The 16773-nt window shown below is 44.6% G+C and overlaps 1 protein-coding gene across 6 annotated transcripts in view; it reads left to right on the top strand.

Moving 5' to 3' along the window:
• Positions 1-12888, top strand: part of VPS33A (VPS33A core subunit of CORVET and HOPS complexes) — a 35251-nt gene extending 22363 nt beyond the window's left edge. For 2 of the 6 annotated variants that reach the window (XM_077952547.1, XM_077952548.1), the window contains exons 7-13: positions 545-738; positions 3142-3268; positions 5053-5120; positions 6436-6573; positions 8181-8318; positions 11459-11627; positions 12002-12888. In XM_077952547.1, the coding sequence (XP_077808673.1) occupies positions 545-738; positions 3142-3268; positions 5053-5120; positions 6436-6573; positions 8181-8318; positions 11459-11627; positions 12002-12183 (1016 nt within the window). In that variant the 3' untranslated portion in view covers positions 12184-12888. 6 annotated transcript variants of the gene reach the window in all.
• The last annotated feature ends 3885 nt before the right edge of the window (positions 12889-16773 follow it).

Here is a 16773-nt window from a genome sequence, read left to right as displayed (position 1 = left end):
ATGTATGTATATGTGTGCATGTGAAACTGAAACAAAAGTTTTATTTAAAAAAAAACCGAAGTCACCACTAGTTTCTCTAACGTCATGTGATAAGCTTTTGTACTTTCTGCTCTTCGCTGTTTTTAGTACTGCTGTTTTGTTTTGTTTTGTCTTGGTTTTGTTTTTAAGATGCTACTTGCAACCCACCAGCTTGATTTCATGATCCACTAATGGAACATGATGTAGTTTGAAAAAACACTAAAAGTCAATGGGGAGATCCTTGAAAGTTTTCTGAGTAGAAAAGTGACCTAATCGCTGAATAAATTTAGGAGGTAGACAGTGCTGCATGTGGTTTATATAGGTGCCCCAAAGTTAATTAGAACTGTGGTATCAATATTAGAGTCACTACTTCCTGTACGTTGATCATGGAAAATCAAAAGCTCAGAGCTATGTGTCATTTGCCATCTTCCATTTTCTCCTGAGGGAAATTGTTTTGTGCTTGGCCGCTTGATTGGTTCTTCCAGTCATTGCACACAGGTGCTTATTCCCTTCCATTGCTGCTCAGGTTATGTGAAATTACCTCCAGAGAAATTTGCACCTAAGAAACAGGGCGATGGTGGTAAGGACCTCCCCACGGAAGCAAAGAAGCTGCAGCTGAATTCTGCAGAGGAGCTGTATGCTGAGATCCGAGACAAGAACTTCAATGCGGTGGGCTCTGTGCTCAGCAAGAAAGCAAAGATCATCTCGGCGGCATTCGAGGTGAGGCAAGTTTTGGGTGTCATTCTGCAACTCTAGGTCTCAGGTAGATGCCCATCCCTGAGGGGAATGAGAGCTCTAAAAATATGTAGCCATTAAACCAGGCTTCAATGCAACTTTTCTCATCTTCAGTAACTGCAGATTCAGTATTGGAAGATCCAAAGTTTTCTTTCATTTTAAACTTTCTCAGACCCGCGTTGTGTAAAGTTCTCTTTGTGTGGGAGGTAGGTGGAGGCACAAGTGTGTGCAGTTTACAGACTTCCATCATAAACATTTGCTTTATTGTCCTTTAAATTATTTCCTACCTCACGTAAGAGGAAGCCATCCATACTATAAATAAAAGATCCTCTATGATAGAACCTGTGCTTCATGCTGAAAACTCCAGTTTAGCCAGTGTGAATGTGGCAGGGAAACTCAGCACATGTGGCAGGTGATAATGAGACTGAAATCCCTAGCAACCCAGAGCTTTGAAATTGGTGGCTTTATTATCACCTTCCTACCTCCTCTTGCCCGTTCACTAGTTTATTCTTGCTCAGGCTCCTTTTTGAAACTTGGGAATTCAACAAGATCATAAAGTTTGAATATTTCGACTTTGGAAACATAAATTGGAAGTTTTTGAGAATGAATTTTTCGCTGAGTATGTAGTTCCAGGTTTTTTTTTTTTTTTTTTTTTTTGAGACACAGTCTCACTTTGTCTTCCAGGATGGATGTAGTGGTACAATCACGGCTTACTGGAGCTGCTACCTCCCAGACTCAAGCAATCCTCCCACCTCAGCCTCCCGAGTAGCTGGGACCACAGTCACATGCCATCATGCCCAGCCAAGTTTTTTGTTGTTTTTTTGTTTTGTTTTGTTTTCTGTAGAGACGGGGACTTCCTGTGTTACCCAGGCTGGCTTGGAACTCAGCCATGTAATTCCAGATTTTATCTTTCTCAGGAATTATATTCAGTAATTGATTTTCATATTTCTGAAGTTACTTTTGGTTTATTAAATTTTGCCAAAAAATATCATCATCACCAAGCTAGGTTTGCTTTGTTCATAGACTATACTCAAGACTAAGGTTCAGGCCAGGCACAGTGGCTCTCGCCTGTCATCCCAGCACTATCAGAGGCTGAGGCAGGAGGATCGCTTGAGCCCAGAAGTTCTAGACCAGCCTGGGCAACACAGCAAGACACTGTCTCTACAAAACTTTTTTTTTTTTTTTAACTAGCTGGGCAGTGGCGTGTGCCTGTAATCCCAGCTCCTCGGGAGGCTGAGGTGGGAGCCTAGGAGACAGAGGCTGCCGTGAGCTGTGATGACACTAGTGCACTCCATCCTGGGCGACAGAGAGACCCTGTCTCGACATCAAATAAAAGACTGAGGGTCAACAGAAAAAATGGATTTTTTTCTATTACATAGGACACCTTTCCTCTTTATGATACCCTCTGAGCATAATTTTTTGTCTTAGTTTTTTACTCGGAAATTTGTATGATTTATATAATACTATCTTTCACCAATACTCAGATGTCCACAAAATACTGACACAATGTGTGAGCTGGTACATTGGAAGACAGACTCTGAGGCATTTGCTTTTCTAAAGAAGTGCTAATTCAGGAGACAGGCACCATGAACTCTGTATTTCAGTGATATATATACTTTTTCTTTTCTGTTTTTCTATATACTGTTGGAGCTGTGTTTGCCCTGATTTATTTATATTCCATTCTTCCTTTCTCATTAATATAAATGAAACATCCTCTGAACAATACAAAAAACAGAGCACTTAAAATATCGGCCGGGCGGCCGGGCGTGGTGGCTCAAGCCTGTAATCCCAGCACTTTGGGAGGTCGAGACGGGCGGATCACAAGGTCAGGAAATCGAGACCGTCCTGGCTAACATGGTGAAACCCTGTCTCTACTAAAAAATACAAAAAACTAGCCGGGCGAGGTGGCGGGTGCCTGTAGTCCCAGCTACTCAAGAGGATGAGGCAGGAGAATGGCGTAAACCTGGGAGGCAGAGCTTGCAGTGAGCTGAGATTCGGCCACCGCACTCCAGAGCGAGACTCCGTCTCAAAAAAAAAAAAATATTGGCCGGGCACGGTAGCTCACACCTGTAATCCTAACATTTTGGGAGGCCAAGGTAAGTGGATCACCTGAGGTCAGGAGTTCGAGACCAGCCTGACCAATGTGGTGAAACCCCATCTCTACTAAAAATACAAAAATTAGTTGGGCATGGTGGCGGTCACCTGTTACCCAGCTACTCAGGAGGCTGAGGCATGAGAATCTCTTGAATCCGGGAGGTGGAGGTCGCAGTGAGCCGAGATCACGCCACTGCACTCCAGCCTGGGCAACACAGCGAGAGTCCCTCTCAAAAAAATAAAATAAATAAACTGTCTTCCCTGCTTGAGGCACTGCTCTCTTGTTTATTTCAGGAAAGACACAATGCTAAGACCGTGGGGGAGATCAAGCAGTTCGTTTCCCAGTTGCCCCACATGCAGGCAGCAAGGGGCTCGCTTGCAAACCATACCTCAATTGCAGAATTGATCAAAGATGTCACTAGTGAGTATCCTTTGTAATGATTGTTTCAATCTGGGGCTACTTGCACATACAACCTAGGTTTGACACCTAGGTCATCAACACCACAATGCCTCCTGGGAGAGTCAGCTCTGTCTTAGTACCACGTGTTCTTCTCAGCGTTAATGAAGTGTACATATGTTAATAGTTAAGAATGTTCCAGGCGGGGCTTGGTGGCTCATGCCTGTAATCCCAGCACTTCGGGAGTCCAAGACAGGCAGATGACCTGAGGTCGGGAGTTTGAGACCAGCCTGACCAACATAGTGAAACACTATCTCTATTAAAAATATAAAAATTAGCCGGGCGTGGTGGCGGGCACTTGTAATCCCAGCTACTCGGGAGGCTGAGGCAGAATTGCTTGAACCAGGCGACAGAGCAGGACTCTTGTCTCGAAAGAGTAAAAGAGAGAGGGAGGGAGGAAGGGTCCACTTGTTAACTCAAATTTTTTCATTATAATTTATATGAAAAATATTTGGAATGTAGATAAGAGAAAAAAATTATCTATAAGTTTGCCATCATAATTTGAGATGGTTAATTTTTTTAGTCTAGCTTTTTTCTTTCTTTTTTTTTTTTTGCGGGGGGGGGACAGAGTTTTGCTCTTGTTGCCCAGGCTGGAGTGCAATGGCACAATCTCAGCTCACTACAACCTCTGCCTCCCAGGTTCAAGCGATTCTTCTGCCTCAGCCTCCCGTGTAGCTGGTTTTACAGGGATGCACCACCATGCCCGGCTTATTTTGTATTTTTAGTAGAGATGGAGTTTCACCATGTTGGTCAGGCTGGTCTCGAACTCTTAACCCCAGGTAATGCACCTGCCTCGGCTCCCAAAGTGCTGGGATTACAGGCGTGAGCCATCGCGGCCAGCCGCTTTTTTCCTTTTTTGAGGGATTACTTAATTGGCTCGTGTTCTTCCCTTGAATACTCTGTGCAGAATTGGTACAAAGAGTATATGTTAAGTATTTTGAAAGAGCTCAGAAGACACCTATTAAAGCAGACATGAGTTTGTTCATTACAACACAGGGCTATAAGAGCTGAATAGGAGATTGTTTTATGAAGTATACTTCGAATATTAACCAAATCACAGTATTGGAAAATCAGTCCTTTGTTTTCCTGTTCATAGAAGTGGAAACTAGTTGAAATTGGGTTGAACCTAATGATGAAAATGAAATGTTCTTGAGAAATTAGCTTTCATTCATACTGACGCTTATTCTGGGGTATGTACTAAAATCCTAAGGATACAAAGGAGCACCGTTGTTGACTGTATCTCAGTGTAACTTAGGAGTGCAGAGGCCTAGGGTTCTCCACGTTTCCTAGAAGATTTTCTTCAGGTGATGACTTAAACTTATTGCTTGCTTGCTTTTTTGCTTGATGTCTGGTTTCCTTTCTTTTGAGACAGAGTCTCACTCTGTTGCCCAGGCTGGAATGCAGTAGCACGATCTTGGCTCACTGTAAACACCACTCCCCGCTTAAGTGATTCTTGTGCCTCAGCCTCCCGAGTAGCTGGGACTACAGGTGTGCACCACCACACCCAGCTAATTTTTGTATTTTTGGCAGAGATGGGGTTTGGCCATGTTGGTCAGGCTGGTCTTGAACTTCTGGCCTGAAGTGATCCACCCACTTCGGCCTCCCACAATGCTGAGATTACAGGTGTGAGCCACCGTGCCCAGCTACATGTCTAGTTTCTGAATCGTGCTCTATGTATAAAAGCTCTATGCCACTCAAGTAGATTAACATTTAATTTCTAAGTTGCAAATTTGCTAATTTCATTTTAGCTTCTGAAGACTTCTTTGATAAATTAACCGTGGAACAGGAGTTTATGTCTGGAATAGACACTGATAAGGTATGTGGACAAAAAAACCTCTTTAGCAAGTAATTGAAAACTTATTAAACCTCAGATTATAGCCAGAAAACCAACTGCTTCGATTCCCATGCCTTGCCTAAGTTTTTTTTTTTTTTTTTTGAGATGGAGTCTCACTCTGTCGCCCAGCTCGCTCTGTCACCCAGGTTAGAGTGCAGTGGCACGATCTCCACTCACTGCAAGCTCCGCCTCCCGGGTTCACACCATTTTTCTGCCTCAGCCTCCCGAGTAGCTGGGACTACAGGCACCTGCCACCATGCCTAGCTAATTTTTTGTATTTTTAGTAGAGACAGGGTTTCACCATGTTAGCCAGGATGGTCTCCATCTCCTGACCTTGTAATCTGCCCACCTCAGCCTCCCAAAGTTCTGGGATTACAGGAGTGAGCCACTGCACCCAGCCACTTAAATATTTTTAAGAGCAAATGCAGGCCGGGCGCGGTGGCTCAAGCCTGTAATCCCAGCACTTTGGGAGGTAGAGACGGGCGGATCACGAGGTCAGGAGATCAAGACCATCCTGGCTAACACGGTGAAACCCCATCTCTACTACAAAATACAAAAAAAAACTAGCCGGGCGAGGTGGCGGGCGCCTGTAGTCCCAGCTACTCAGGAGGCTGAGGCAGGAGAATGGCGTGAACCCGGGAGGCGGAGCTTGCAGTGAGCTGAGATCCGGCCACTGCACTCCAGCCTGGGCGACAGAGCCAGACTCCCTCTCAAAAAAAAAAAAAAAAAAAAAAGAGCAAATGCAAAATGTGCAAGTGTAGATTTTATCAAGTAACAGATATTTAACATTATTCTGTGCAAGACACTTTCTGCCATACCTGGCAAGATGAGACCCAGCCCCTAAAATCAAATCTCTTTAAGACCGTATTAGATAAATTAAGGTATTTGCTCTTTTGAAAGAGTTTCTTATATAACTCCTTTAAGTAGCTCTTAATATTAACAAATTTTATTCACTTTATGAAAATTCCTAACATAAAACAATTACTGATACTTTTTGTTAGGTTAGTTGTTGATACTATTGAAATGGAGTAGGCATCCGGTAGCCTCTCAGAAGCGTGTCCTTAGAGACAGATGTGTCCAGACAGGCATAGGGAGTGACCAATTGTATTCTCAGCAGCCTTGGGTTGGACTGTGGAAAAACAGCTTATTTTCCCACATATCTCCTTTATTGGACTTTGAAAAATAATAAACATCAAGTTAAGTTCCCAAACCATGCATTGTGTGTGTGCATGTGTGTATATGTACATGTATGTGTATATGTATATGTAAATGTATATGTACACTACTTTATTTCTAGGTCAACAATTACATTGAGGATTGTATCGCCCAAAAGCACTCGTTGATCAAGGTGTTAAGATTAGTTTGCCTCCAATCCGTGTGTAATAGTGGGCTCAAACAAAAAGTTTTGGATTATTACAAAAGAGAGATTCTCCAGGTAAGTATATTTTCAAATTATTAATTTGCCAAGGAGGACAGCATCTTTTTAAAAAATACTTCATGGGGCGGGCACAGTGGCTTATGCCTGTAATCCCAGCACTTTGGGAGGCCGAAGCAGGTGGATCACTTGAGGTTAGGACTTTGAGACCAGCCTGGCCAACATGGTGAAACCCCATCTCTACCAAAAATTTAAAAATTAGCCAGGAGGCCGGGCGCGGTGGCTCAAGCCTGTAATCCCAGCACTTTGGGAGGCCGAGACGGGCGGATCACGAGGTCAGGAGATCGAGACCATCCTGGCTAACACCGTGAAACCCCGTCTCTACTAAAAATACAAAAAACTAGCCGGGCGAGGTGGCGGGCGCCTGTAGTCCCAGCTACACAGGAGGCTGAGGCAGGAGAATGGCGTAAACCCGGGAGGCGGAGCTTGCAGTGAGCTGAGATCCGGCCACTGCACTCCAGCCCGGGCTACAGAGCAAGACTCCGTCTCAAAAAAAAAAAAAAAAATTAGCCAGGCATGGTAGCATGCACCTGTAGTCCCAGCTATTTGGGAGGCTGAGGCAGGAGAATTGCTTGAACACAGGAGGCGGAGGTTACAGTGTGTCAAGATCACGCCCCTGCTCTCCAGCCTAGGCAACAGAGTAAGACTGTCTCAAAAAATAATAATAAAAAGTTAAAATTTTTTTTTAAATAAAAAATACAATGCTGCCATTTTGGTGTCTTGTCACCACTGTTTTGTAAATTTTTTAACACCTAGAGGAATTAGTCTTAGTAGCCATCACTGTTTATTGTATTTGTGTGATGATAATAGCTAACAGGCTAGGCACAGTGGCTCAGCCCTATTATCCCAATATTTTGTGGGGCTGAGGCAGGATGATCGCTGGAGGCCAATACTAGCCTAGGCAACATAGCAAGAGTTTCCCAGGCTGGAGTGCAGTGGCACAATCTTGGCTCACTGTAACCTCCTAGGTTCAAGCGATTCTCCTGCCTCAGCCTCCTGAGTAGCTGGGATTACAGGTACCTGCTACCAGGCCCAGCTAATTTTTATATTTTTAGTAGAGACAGGGTTTCGCCATGTTGGCCAGGCTGGTCTCAAATTCCTGACCCCAAGTGATCCACCCACCTTGGCCTCCCAAACTACTGGGATTATAGGTGTGAGCCACTATGCCCAGACCTTGGCTATTTTTTAAAAATAGAAATAATATCCTACATTGCATATTATTGTTTTTTAATATATTCTGGAGACCTTTCTTATCAGGATGTGTAGATATGCCTTATTCTTTTTTGGAGCTAATTATATACCATATAAAAATATACTATCATTTATTTGATGCTCACTTAGATTGGGTCCATACATTCTGACTTTAAAGTAAAAAAGTTTAAATTTCTCTTTGAAACAGTGAGCTGAATTTATAGTAACAGGCAAGCAGTTTTAGGACACGTTTCATCCCTCCACCCTGTCCTCTGTGCCCACCCACTAACATTGCTGGACTTTGGTAACATGTCCTACGGTACAAACCAAATTGATTTGTTGGAAGTGCCCTTCTTTGAAAATTGCAGAAATCCTTTTCCTGATCTTATATCAAGGCCAAATGACTTCCCTTGCAGACATATGGCTATGAGCACATATTGACCTTACACAACCTGGAGAAGGCTGGCCTACTGAAACCGCAGACGGGGGGCAGAAACAATTACCCAACTATACGGAAAACATTACGCCTCTGGATGGATGATGTTAACGAGCAAGTAAGCCACACTTCTCCACCTCGTCTCAGCTTAGGGACTGGTTAGATCGTCCACATGACAACACATGCTTCTGAACCTACACATCTGCCTTGCTTTCTAAAAACAATTTTCTAATGTTTTTGAAAAAGTAATGCATCATGTATTGTATCCATCAGAACCCTAGAAGGAAACAGAGAATGCTCTTAAATTGGGGAGTTTCTGGAGAGTTTAATAAAGATGTGGGCCAGGCGCGGTGGCTCACACCTATAATTCCAGCACTTTGGGAGGCCAAAGCGGGCAGATCACTTGAGCTCAGGAGTTTGAGAACAGCCTGACCAACATGGGAAACCCCATCTCTACTAAAAATACAAAAATTAGCCCGGCATTGTGGTGCACACCTGTAATCGCAGCTACTTGGGGGGCTGAGGCAGGAGAATCGCTTGAACCCAGGAGGCGGAGATTGTAGTGAGCTCAGATCGCACCATTGCACTCCAGCCTGGGCGACAGAGCGAGACTCTCTCTCCAAAAACAAAAAGATATGGGGCAGGCTCAGTGGCTCATGCCTGTAATCCCAGTGTATTGGGAGGCTGAAGTGTCAGATCGCTCGAGTCCAGGAGTTCGAGACCAGCCTGGGCAACGTGGCAAAACCCTATCTCTGCAAAAAAAAAAAAAAAAGGCCAATGGTGGTATGAGCCTTTAGTCGGAGAGGCCGTGATTAGAGGATCACTGAGCCCAGGAGGCAGTTGCAGTGAACCATGTTTGCGCCACTGCACTCCAGCCTTAGCTAGGGAGTAAGACTCTGTCTTAAATAAATAAAGATGTGGGAAGAGCAGAGACCAGTAAGAGGCAGTGTGGTAGGGAGCCCTTGCCAGATGCGGCCTGAAGAGCAAGGAGAGGGGGGTATTCTAGAAACTTATCTTAGAACCTGGAGAGAAGAGCTGTGGTGGGGCCATCTGTTGAGGTAAGGGGTGAGGGGCCTCTGGCTGAGGGTACGGTCAACCTCCAGCAGAGGAAGCCAGCCAGTGACAACCTCGTCCTCACACTGCTGCCCACTCTCCAGTTCACTCTGGTGCTTTGCACTGGTCAGACCCAAAGAGAAGGCATTGGAGTGTGTTGGTGTGGGACCTACAGGTCCATCTCTGGGCATAGGGCATTGCGGAGAAGGGTGGAGAGTGTCTAGAGGAACCAGTGGAGACGTCCAGCTCTCATAAACAAGCCAGCCATGGATGGGCGCGGTGGCTCACACCTGTAATCCCAGCACTTTGGGAGGCCAAGGCAGGAGGATCACTTGAGGTCAGGAGTTCAAGACCAGCCTGGCCAACATGATGAAACCGTGTCTCTACCAAAAAATACAAAAGTGATCAGGGCATGGTGGAGCATGCACCTATAGTCCCAGCTACTGTACTCAGGAGGCTGAGGTGGCAGGATCCCTTAAGCCTGAGAGGTTGAGGCTACAGTGAGCTGAGATTGCACTGCTGCACTCCAGCATGGGCAACAGAATGAGACTCTATCTCAAAAAAAAAAAAAAAAAAGAAAAAGAAAAAAAGCTATGCAAAAGCAGGGCCATCAGGGCCAAGTGAGTTTCCTTCCACCGTTTCCCCTCAGAGGCAGTCACGGTGGCCAGTTTTTTATCTATCCTTCCAGAAAGATTCTGTGCATATACATTTTTTTTTTTTTTTTTGAGACGGAGTCTCGCTATGTCGCCCAGGGTGGAGTGCAGTGGCCGGATCTCAGCTCACTGCAAGCTCCGCCTCCCGGGTTTTTACGCCATTCTCCTGCCTCAGCCTCCCGAGTAGCCGGGACTACAGGCGCCCACCACCTCGCCCGGCTAGTTTTTTGTATTTTTTAGTAGAGACGGGGTTTCACCGTGTTAGCCAGGATGGTCTCGAACTCCTGACCTCGTGATCCGCCCGTCTCGGCCTCCCAAAGTGCTGGGATTACAGGCTTGAGCCACCGCGCCCGGCCGCATATACATTTTTACATAAAGAGTGCATATTCTCTACTGTTGGTCTCCAAAGTGGGGTGCACTTTGCTATACATTTTTTATTCTAATGTTTCTAAATTTCAGTCTTTTTTGTTTTTTCATAAGGGACTTTATTAGGCTGCCTCTTGCAACAAAAGCTCGTAACTAGACAGTCTCCTCTGTCAGGAGCAAAATTGGATGGTTTTTTCCCAGTGGGAAAATAGAGGCCCTTAATGTCTAGAGTCTGTCATGTACGTATTAGTTCAGCTGCCTTCACTGTTCTGACCTTTCTGACTCCTGACCCACCTACCACTTAACAAAGGATCTTGAAGGGTCTTTTGTGATCTTCCCCTTCTTTTTAATTTTTCTAAATTGCTACGTAGTGGTTTTGAGGCTATACCTTATTTAATGATTTAACAGATTGCTACTGATAGAAATTCAGGTTGTTTCCAGTCTTTGCTATTACATGCAGTGTTGCAGTTAATATGTTTATACTTTGGTCTATTATCTTTTGTTCTGCAAGCATCTCTGTAGGATTAATGCCTAAAAGTAGGATTGCTGAGTTCAAAGGTTACTGCACATCATTGCTCAGCTGGGGAGTGCCAAGTTCCCCCCACTACATTTCATGCTGGCCGGACGCAGTGGCTCAGGCCCGTAATCCCAACACTTTGGGAGGCCGAGGCAGGTGGATCACCTGAGGTCGGGAGTTCAAGACCAGCCTGGCCAACATGGTGAAACCCTATTTCTACTAAAAATACAAAAATGAGCCAGGAGTGGTGGTGCACACCTGTAATCCCAACTCCTTGGGAGCCTGAGGCAGGAGAATTGCTTGAACTTGGGAGGCGGAGGTTGCAGTGAGCCGAGATTACACCACTGCACTCCAGCCTGGGCAACAGAGCCAGACTCTGTCTCAAAAAAAAAAAAAAAAAAAAGAAGTTTCATGCCAAACCAAGTAATTTTTCATCTTCTGTACCTAGAGCTGCTTTGAGTGGCTTTTCAAGATTTGAGTCAAAAGTGAAGCTCTGGCTGCTAAAATTGAGCTCTGCTGGGGTGGATTAGAACAGGGCATGGCAGGGGTGGGGGTTGTTTATCTATCTTTAAATCCAAATCAAATAATTTTGGATTACCCAAAAGGCCACAGTCAGGTTGCTCTAAGTCTCTGTATCTACAGGATTTTTGTTCTTTAATTATCTCACAGAACCCCACGGACATATCCTACGTGTACAGTGGGTATGCCCCGCTCAGTGTGCGGCTGGCCCAGCTGCTTTCCCGACCTGGCTGGCGGAGCATCGAGGAGGTCCTCCGCATCCTCCCAGGGCCCCACTTTGAGGAGCGACAGCCACTGCCCACAGGACTGCAGAAGAAACGTAAGTCCCAGTCCAGCATCTACAGATAATTATGTCCTGTTAGTGTGGTTTTCAGGTATTGTACAGTTGCTTTGTAAAATACTTAGTAAAGCACTTAGGAGTCAGAATTAAATATACCTCTTTTGTTCGTTGCTAATGTATATAGTAAGCACTAGAGTCGGATTATTCCCTGAGGGGTAGCAGCTTTCAACTTCTATGTTGAGAATCTCAGGAGTTAGAAAAAACATTGAGATCAAAATCAGTATTCCTGGGTTTCAGATGAACTGTCTGGATGAAGACACTTGTTTATTCTTGTGAATGATAAAATGTTTGAAGAGGTGGGAAGAGGAGCACCAGTAATAAATAGTTTTTAATCTGAAATGTTTAAATTTTAGGTCAACCAGGAGAAAACCGAGTGACTCTGATATTTTTCCTCGGGGGCGTAACCTTTGCTGAAATTGCTGCCCTGCGATTTCTCTCCCAGTTGGAAGATGGAGGTACAGAATATGTCATTGCCACCACTAAACTAATGAACGGAACCAGTTGGATAGAGGCTCTGATGGAAAAACCTTTCTAGGGTATTCAGAGGAGACTTAACGAGTGTACTGCAGAATAAACTGCCTCTTTGAAGAAGTTGCTGAAAGGAAGTTAAACCCCATAGAAGAAACATGGAATGCAGAATATATTCTGGGGTCAGCTTCTTAAATTATGCTACCGTTTACTGCTTTCTCCTTCTCTTTTGTATTCCATTTTTTTTTTGCTTTGAGACGGAGTCTCGCTGTGTCACCCAGACTAGAGTGCAGTGGCGCGGTCTCACCTCACTGCAACCTCGGCCTCCTGGGTTCAAGAGATTCTCCTGCCTCAGCCTCCTGAGTAGCTGGGACTACAGGCATGCACTACCACACCACCACACCTGGCTAATTTTTGTATTTTTAGTAGAGATGGTGTTTCACCATGTTGGCCTGGCTGGTCTCAAACTCCTGACCTCAGGTGATCCACCCACCTCAGCCTCCTACAGTGCTGGCATTACAGGCCTGAGCCACCATGCCCAGCCTCTAATCTGCTGAATAAAGAAGAATAGAAGAGAATCAACCTGAGTCAAAGAAGCACTGGTTTTGAGTTTTCTAAGCTCAGGGTCTTCATTAGAGGCCTCTGGAAACACATTAAGGATGGTGGGGGTAGATAATCCATTCTGCCAGACAAAGGAGGCCGGCTGTTAAAATAAGAAAGCTGAGACTGAGGAGGTGAAACTGAAAATAAAAAGAGAAAGTCCATCCCCTAATCCCCAGTGCTGTATTTCTTCAGGGTGCATCAGGCCTAGGACAGTGGTTAAGTGTTGGGAGCTAGAGATCATTTTATCACTGAGTTGAGATTTCTTTTTCCTGCAGAGTATGGGAGATTATATTTAGGGTCATCAGTCGCTGTCGCAACTGATCACTAAGGCAAGTTTGCTTCCTTCTACTTCTTACAAAGCAAGAGGTTTAGAGGAGCTTCCTGCCCAGAAACAAAGTTTATGCTCTATGCGATCAGCTACATTTCTGTAGGTTCCATACTTATCAGGGGCTTTTGACATGGAAGAATGTGATAATTGAGGAGCAGCCTTCTGGAATTCAGCCTTTGAAAGAGGTCAAAGACAGTTTCTTAGCCCACATGGTAACTCCAGACACAGCAGTGGTGGATGCCTCCATTGAGGTTTCCATTTTCTCTCCTGTCCATCAAGGGCCCAACATCCAACTGGTCCCACGATGAGGAGGGGCAACTCGTGCTTCTTCAGCATCTGGCCACTTTGTTTCCATGGTAACTGCCACATGTACTTTTCTAGCAGTCTGTGGCCACTCCTTTCTCAGCTGAAAACACTGTTTCAGCCCCCTCTCTGGTGGCCTCAGCCTTCTCCAGGTGTATCTCTTGATCTTGGAGCCCAGCAGTCACAGCTGCTGCTACTCCTGCGGGAGACTGTCAGGCTGTGGTGGAGGGCAGGAGGTGGGAGGAGCAGTTGGAAATCCGTGTGTTCTCTGCCTCTCTGCTGCTCCATCTCAGCTTCTGGAGGAGTTAAGGCACCAACGGCACCAAGTCAGATAGGCAGCTTTGCTGCCCTTGCCCAAGCCGCTAGCAGAATTAGTTGGTCCGCTGCTTTTCTGGGTCCCAGCGAGGTGTGGTTTTGGTTGTTGATTAGTAACTACACATTGTTTTTCCCCACCTTTTTCATTAGTGGAGTTTTTTTTGTTTTTGTTTGTTTGTTTGTGACAGAGTCTCACGCTCATGCCCAGGCTGGAGTGCAGTGGTGCGACGTCGGCTCACTGCATCCTCCACTTCCTGGGTTCAGACGATTCTCATGCCTCAGCCTCCTGAGTAGTTGGGATTACAGATGTGCACCACCACACCTGGCTAATTTTTGTATTTTTAGTAGAGACGGGGTTTCACCATGTTGTCCAGGCTGGTCTTGAACTCCTGACCTCAGGTGATGGGCCAACCTCGGCCTCCCAAAGTGCTGGTATTACAGGCGTGAGCCACTGTGCCCAGCCCATTAGTGGAGTTCTGATGGGCACGGTAAATACTAGTAATGAAAGAGAAATTCTGTATACTTTTAAAAATCTCTTTAATAAAAGAATGCGGCGGCTCAAGCCTGTAATCCCAGCACTTTGGGAGGCCGAAGCGGGTGGATCACGAGGTCAGGAGATCAAGACCATCTTGGCTAACACGGTGAAACCCCATCTCTACTAAAAATACAAAAAAAAAAAATTAGCCAGGCCTGGTGGCGGGCACCTGTAGTCCCACCTACTTGGGAGACTGAGGCAGGAGAATGGTGTGAACCCGGGAGGTGGAGCTTGCAGTGAGCCAAGATCGCGTCACTGCACTCCAGCCTGGGCAACAGAGCGAGACTCCATCTCAAAAAAAAAAAAAAAAAAAAAAAAAAAAAGGAATGAAGGGTGGTAGAGATAATAATTGAAAGATTTGTTTCTCATGGAATTAATTTGGCCTTAATATTCAGTATTTGGAAATGTCTTAAAGAAAACCATTCTCATTGTAGAAAATCCGTTTTCAAATACTTGTTATATCCCAGGGAGATTAGTTTATACCTTCCACCTCAGGCAGTCATCAGCTGCTTTAGAGAATGAAATCCATCCTGCCCCTCCACGTTTTTGGTTCCTGGGGCTCAATTCAATCTGGTCAGGTCTCCCTGGCTGGAGATTCTGTCCTGGGAACAGATACTTAGTTGTAGTCTCATGTGTCTACACTCACCCAAGACTCTATACTTAGCTTGCTCAGAGAATAGTTAGGTCAGCTCCTAAAAATGCATTCAGCAGAAGACTGAAAAACATCAATTGCTTCATTTGTATGCAAATAGAAAGTGGTAGATGATTATATATTACACGCCTTTGAGTAAGTTCATTTAATACTTGAAGCAGTCTTTGTCTCAAAAGAGTGTGCCCTTACTGAGAAAGGATATGTGAACGGTACATTTATTGTTGGAGAGAGTGGATTGTTTACATCATGTCTGGACTTTTGTCTCGTTGGGTAGACAGTTCTACACCAGCAGCCCCCTTAATAAAGAAGTCTACATAGACACTGTTTTGTGTCTTGCTATACAGTGTTGAATTCTAACCAACAGAGAATTAAGTATTTTGTTAATTGTGGAACAAAAGAGTAATGGTTGAAAGAGGGATGATTTAAAACAGCACATTTAATTCTCAGAGAAAACTGGGACAGTCTCACTGTGAGTTCTGTTCCATTCAGATCTGCCCTCACTGGAAATGGATTATGATTAAGCATGACGTGCTGGTCTGTCTTGTTCTCAGTTGTACATTAAAGACCAGCCTGTCACCAGGAGGAAGTGTTTGAATTGAGCAGAGTTTAATTCAAGAAGAAATTATTTTTTTGTGATGAGGTCTTAACTCTGTTGCCCAGGCTGGAGTGCAGTGGCACAATCATAGCTAACCGCAGCCTTGAACTACTGGGCTCAAGCAGTCCTCCTGCCTCGGTCTCACGAGTAGCTGGGACTATAGGAAAGTACCACCACACCCAGCTAATTTTTTTTTCTTCCTTTTAGAGACAGGGTCTATGTTGCTCAAACTCCTGGCCTTAAGATAAATAATTATTTTTTTCTTTTTTATTACAGTTAGTATCTTTTTAATTTTCTGTAGAAACGGGTCTCACTGTGTTGGCCAGGGTGGTCTCGAACTCCTAGCTTCCAGCGGCCCTCCTGCCTCAGCCCCCCAAAGTGTTGGGATTATGGATGTGAGCCACCACACCAGCTGAAATACTCTTTTTAAAATATCAAAATGAACTGGATGTCTAAAGCAGACAGTAAGAGGGACTATGATAAAGATGGTGAGGCAAAAAATGCAGACATCACATAGATGATCTTTAGACTGAATTTATTGTAGAGTCTGATCTATTCAGTCATGTGGTTTAATGATGACATCCTATAGAAAATAAAGGATACCTTTTTTGTCAGACAACAGAAGAAAAAGGCAGTTATTTAAAATTTCTGGTTCTTTCATTTCTAAATGGATTAGTGTGAATTTCAAGCCACATAGTGTTTCTTAGCTTAAGTTACTCCGTTGCTGTAAAACACCCAAAATCGGGTGGTAACAAGGAGCTGCAAAGGCTAGAACACTTAACTGCCTGGAGACATCCATTTGAAGGATGTGAGAGTTAAAAGGGAACAGAATCAGGCCTATTTTTAATAGCCTGTCTGTTTCATCCATTATTTTGGTGTGGAGGAGGGTATAAATCTCAGCTATACTCCGTTTCCACTAGGTAGGACACGGAAGATGACCAGTTCTCTGGGGGAGTAATTACTACTCACTGGCTTCCTGAGCAGCTTGATAATGTTCTGCTCCTGTTTTCAGCCTCACTGTGGCCAAGGCAATAATTTGATAATAAGAGATCCTGATTAAATTAAGGAGCCATTTGCTTCTGGATGATGATGTTGATAAAAGGGTTGATGTCCACACTGCCTGCTCTTTCAAAGGTCAGAAAACAGTCTTGAACTAAAAACTACTGCAACAAGCAAAATAATCAGAAGCAGCATAGTTTATGCTTTCGTTTCCTTTGTTGTTGCACCTGGGAAAGTGTCTGTTCTTTGCAGAAATCCTTACTGGCTCCTTTTGCCTCACATTCTGTGGAGGTGAAATTGGAAGTGTCACATTGGGAAGGTACCTGT

The sequence above is a fragment of the Macaca mulatta genome, chromosome 11 (assembly GCF_049350105.2).
Source record: "Macaca mulatta isolate MMU2019108-1 chromosome 11, T2T-MMU8v2.0, whole genome shotgun sequence".
Classification (NCBI taxonomy): Eukaryota; Metazoa; Chordata; class Mammalia; order Primates; family Cercopithecidae; genus Macaca; species Macaca mulatta.
Note: the sequence above shows the minus strand (reverse complement) of the source record. Positions and strands in the feature narration are given on the sequence as shown.